We start from the raw sequence: 5,022 nt of genomic DNA on the forward strand, positions 1-5,022 counted from the left end.
TGATCGTTCATGAGTAAAGATTGAAGTCCTCAAAATTGGCCACACCAGTAAGATTTTTCTTTCAACAAATCTGAATCCAGGTGTGATGCAGCAACTACAAGCAGTTGTAAGCACTAAGGAGGAGTTCTGCCAAAACAGTTACCTGGGCTTAAATGAAGAAACAGTTACTGGACTCCAAAAGAAACTGCAGGCAATGAAGAGGCGTGACGCTGCATAGTTACGTGATGGAACTTAAGCTGATCTTAAAAGCGCAACCTGTGAGTTGTAGCTTTGCTTTCTCAGACCAGGACTGCCTGGATGCAGAGGCTGCTCTCTCAGACTTCTCTTAGGGGTTGCAATAGAGTTACATTTCTCCCCCCGAGCTTCACCTAACAGGAAAAACCATCTTTTAGAGCTTTCCAGTAGTTACTCTGGCTGAAAATACCATATATTCCACAAAAGCAGCTGAACTTTCTGCAGGTCTAACCACACACATTAACTTGAAAAGGTCAGCCTAGGTCTCAGTTGACCCCAAGTTAAATCCATCTCTCTTACTATTTTTTATATACAATATGGATTCAATCCTGCAGGACACACTCTGTGAGGGTAGAACTAAAGTAAGGGCTGCAAGATGCAGAGCCCCATCAAACATCATCAGTTTTGCTCTCAGGAAGTGATATTTAAAAGCACACATTCCAGGTGGTCTGGTTTATATAAATACACTCGAGAAAGATTTGGACTTCATTCTTCAGAAACACAGAACAAAGGAAAATGTAGCCCATAAACTCCAATGTACTAAAACACAGAGATGCATATATTGCATTATTTCAGCAATGTAGTTAACTGGCATTTATCAAAACTTACAAAACTGCTACTATAGATGCTAGTAAATCTTAAAATTTTGAATCATAATCTCTGTTTACATCTAGGCAACTTCATCAACTTTAGTCTATGTTTAGCATAGTTGCATGGATACAATAGAAAGCAGAACTTGGCTTTTAGTTTTCTTGCAGAAAATGTTTTTATGGCTTGTAACACAGAAAATCCACGAGAGAATGCCTGAAGCTGAATACTGAATAATAAATATCTTTACTGTACTACTACATATCGACTTTTAATGCAGTGGCTGCCCTAAAGATCCATGGAAGCAGAAAGACTTCTCCTCACCTGGTTCAACACAAGCAGGACAAGGAAGTCATGAGACAACATGCCCAAAGCTTGCAGAACAGTGCTTCTGATCATAAGAAGCTCATTGTGACTACTCAAAAAGCAGTAAAAATGTTTAATCTTGTGTGGTGGGAATATATTTTGACTGTTGAATAAAATAAGCATGCTCAGGAAAACATTTAACACCAGAAATAACTGGTAATGTGAACTACTTGCTACAGGTTGACCCTGCTTTGCCTGAGTAAGGACTGCACTGCCAGGCCAAACACTTGGAAGATGCAAAGGGTTATCCCAGTGTGTTTGATTGCTCTTTTCCAGTTACAGTACGCTGGATTTATAGCAGCAACAGGACTGACTCCAAGCTTTAGTTCTTTTGGATTTTGCTTAGAACAGAAGCTGGGCTTAATTCTGTATTCCTTTTGTACTGAAACTCTTCTGAGCCTATTCAGGCATGCAGAATTCTAACATCTTGTTTAGGAGGGAATAAAGGACAAAGCCTGTTGAAAGGAAAGATACACCTTAGAAAAAAAACCCTAGTACTTTCCTCCACCCATTTTTAAGGGACACGCACATTTTTCAAAAGCAGGATTTCAATGTCTTTTCTAAGGCCCAAAATCTAAATTTCTTCTGGCTCCCAAAACTTCATGGGAATGTTAGCCTTGTTTGAATAAGGCCTGCAAGATCCACTCCCAAATCTTGCTCTTTGTTAAACTGAACGGAAATTCTGAAAGTGACTTCAGTTGGATTCAGACCCTTCAGCCACCACATTGCCCAGATATTTTAGCCACTTTATCTGCAATACAATCTTATCTAAGTCTGTTTTCACTGACCTAAAGACACTACAGATTGATGTTAAAGGGTACACAACAGGAAATAATGTTGATTTGGGAATTTCACCATTAGTAAGTTTTTTTCCTCTTACATTTTCTTGTAAGATCAAAGATCAAACTAAAATTATTAAGTACACAGTCAAGTAACTTTAAGCCTACAGATTATTCTCAAAATGTTCAAACACTCAAAAATAAGCACTCAAGTTCACTTCTAAAAAGCATTTTTCCAACAAATTTATGCTGATATCTAACAGTCTAAAATGCAGAGCTGTACTTTATCCTAATTGTCTGTCCATGGGCAATGTATGAAGCCACATGTGTATTGAAATCATAATCCTTGCTTTCTGAAGAGAAATTGTTCTGTGTAATAATTTCCAAGGTGTGGTTTGAATTCCTGTCCTCCTGTAAGCAATTTTAGAAGTCAGCTAAAATTATAGTCAAACATGCTCAAACATATTTGCAGGCTTATAAACATGGTGTGATCATGGTTGGCAAACACTGGATAGAAGGTCAAACTGAACACTTCCTAAGAGGTCAAGAGTGAAAAAAAAAAAAATTATGGAAAAAAGAACCTCAAAAACCCTATTCCAGGGGTTCCCTAAACTTTGCCTGGCCGAGGACTGCATCGGTGACTTGCCATGAACACAAAGGCTCATAAGGCACGTTATGTGGAAGAAACTGAGTTACCTTTGGCAAGCTGGTCCATACACACTACAGGTGCCAAGAGGCAATATACCACCCTGATGTTTGCCATAGGGCTACGTAAGATTTAAGAGGAAGAAAGTAAGTCATTGCATCTGCTCATGTAGAGCTTCTGGGAAAGAGCTGAAGTGAAGGTAAGGGCAGGAGGGAGATGACAGCCAGGTGCACGGGCACCAGGGATATTAACATTTTTCTCAGATGGAAGTCAGCCTCAGGGCACATGACCAGCTACCATCACCACCTGTAATCTGTGCAGGCCTCCCCTACAGCTGCCCTTGAGGGATCTGCTGTGAACATGAAGGAAAGCGGGACTGGTCCCCTGGCCCACGGGCTGCGCTTCGGTCACCCCTGACCTATTAGAAGATGTTGATAATTTTCCCCACTACAACTCACAGAGTGCAAAAACAGCAAGCGTCTAAGTTTGAAGCCCAGGCCTCCTCATCCACGCCAGGCCTGGCCTCCCCAGGCAGCTCCCCTGCCCACTCCGCCTTCCAGCACCCGCTCCCCGAGCAGGGCGACCGCCTCACACGGCCAGGTCGTCTGACCGGGCTCTGCAGCTGCTCGACTTACTGGCCCTGCTCAGGCGCCGCGTGTCTACGAGCAGCGGCGGCTCGTGCATCTCCACCGTGGTGCAGGCGGCCGACACGGGCCGTGCCCCCGACAGCTCCACCTCGCCCTCCACATCCCACTTGCTGCCGCTCGCCCCACTCAGGCTGGTGCTGCTGCCGCTGTTGGCTGCGGCGATGGGCAGCACGGCCGGGGGTGGGAGTAGCTGCTCCAGTGGCTCTTCCTGCTCAGGAAGGGGATGCCGGACACTGCTGGGGGTAGAGGAACCTGCTGAGCTGGAGGAAACCTTCCCCTGCTGCTCAGCTGCCATGTTGACCCAGTTCTGCTCAGATGTCAGGGCACGGCTGCCGCTGTTGAAGTAGTTGATGACGGCTGGCGTGGGCGTGGGTATGGGGGTCGGGATGGTGACGGGAGTGGAGATGGGTGTGGGAGTCACAGCGCGGTGCCTCTCTTCAGGAACTTGTGGAGCAGCGGGGTAGCTTGCCATGGACGTCGCGTTGGAGGGGGGCCGCGGCCTTGGAGCAGCTGTAGCGTAGTACGATGCCATGGTCACTGGGGCCAGCAGCGGTGTGACAGCACGGGTGTCAGGCAGAACAGGGGCCGGCGTGGCAGTCGTGACCACCACAGGTGGTGCTGGCGGCGGCAGGGAAACAGGTTTGGACTCCCCTGTTACCATAACTGGCGTCATTGTTGCGACAGGCATCTCTAGGATGTACTGACTCGTCATGCCCTGCTTAAGCTTCTTCCACCCCAGGTGATATATCTCAAGCATGTTCAGCAGCAGGGAGACTGAGGCCACCACCAACATGAAGATGATGAAGATTGTCTTCTCAGTGGGCCTCGAGATGAAGCAGTCCACAGTGTGCGGACAAGGAGAGCGGCTGCACTGGTAAACCGGCTTTAGCTCGAAGCCATATAGGAAGTACTGACCCACAATGAAGCCCACCTCAAACAGTGTCTTGAATATGATATTGAAGACATAAGTACGGAGCAAGGCACCTCCCATACGGATTCTACCACGTTCATCACGGATTGGGAGCTTCTCCTTCCCCCTTTTGACAATAGGTTGATCTTTGACGTTATTGCTGCCTCCTCCACCACCGCTGCCAGATGCTGCTGCTGCTACTGGGTAGTTGCCATCTTTGCTGCTCCCCTTCTTTTTCAGCTCCTCCTTCTCTTTCCTCTTCTCCTCCATGCGTACAATGTGCAGGACATGGCCCAGGTAGATGAGGGTTGGAGTGGAGACAAAAATGATCTGCAGCACCCAGAAGCGGATGTGAGAAATGGGGAAGGCTTTGTCATAGCAAACATTTTCGCAACCAGGTTGCTGAGTGTTGCATGTAAAGTCCGACTGCTCGTCTCCCCAGACCTCCTCAGCAGCAGCCCCCAGCACCAGGATCCTGAAGATAAACAGTACCGTCAGCCAAACCTTGCCAATAACCGTGGAGTGCTCCTGCGCATTCTCTAACAGTCTCCCCAGAAAGCTCCAGTCACCCATTGCTTCAGATTTCTAACCTACAACAAGAACATCAGAGCAATTAGAGCAATGTTAAAACATCTTGGAATTGCACAGCGCGGGGGGAGTACAGATTGATCCCAGACAAATGATATTTCTTATCTTGCTTTTGCAGAATATTGCACACATACATTAAGAACTAGATAACCCTGAGACCTCACAACCACAGGTGTTGGTAAGCACAGAAGGGAGATGTTTAAAATTATCTCACAGAGCCCATACAGGCCTATACACCACTGGTAAGAAGGATTTGGAAGTTAG

At 46.4% G+C, this 5,022-nt stretch overlaps 1 protein-coding gene across 1 annotated transcript; it reads right to left on the reverse strand.

The window, feature by feature from the left end:
• Window positions 1–3,201: 3,201 nt before the first annotated feature.
• On the reverse strand, window positions 3,202–4,743 carry GJA3 (gap junction protein alpha 3). Its single transcript, XM_059466719.1, has one exon. The coding sequence runs from the start codon at window positions 4,741–4,743 to the stop codon at window positions 3,202–3,204; it is 1,542 nt and encodes a 513-aa protein (XP_059322702.1).
• Between the last annotated feature and the right edge of the window lie 279 nt (window positions 4,744–5,022).

The sequence above is a fragment of the Ammospiza nelsoni genome, chromosome 2 (genome assembly GCF_027579445.1).
Source record: "Ammospiza nelsoni isolate bAmmNel1 chromosome 2, bAmmNel1.pri, whole genome shotgun sequence".
Lineage (NCBI taxonomy): Eukaryota > Metazoa > Chordata > Aves > Passeriformes > Passerellidae > Ammospiza > Ammospiza nelsoni.

Bases quoted from the DNA above. Each gene is read 5' to 3' on its own strand.
- GJA3 (XM_059466719.1), bottom strand. From the start codon at position 4,743: ATGGGTGACTGGAGCTTTCTGGGGAGACTGTTAGAGAATGCGCAGGAG.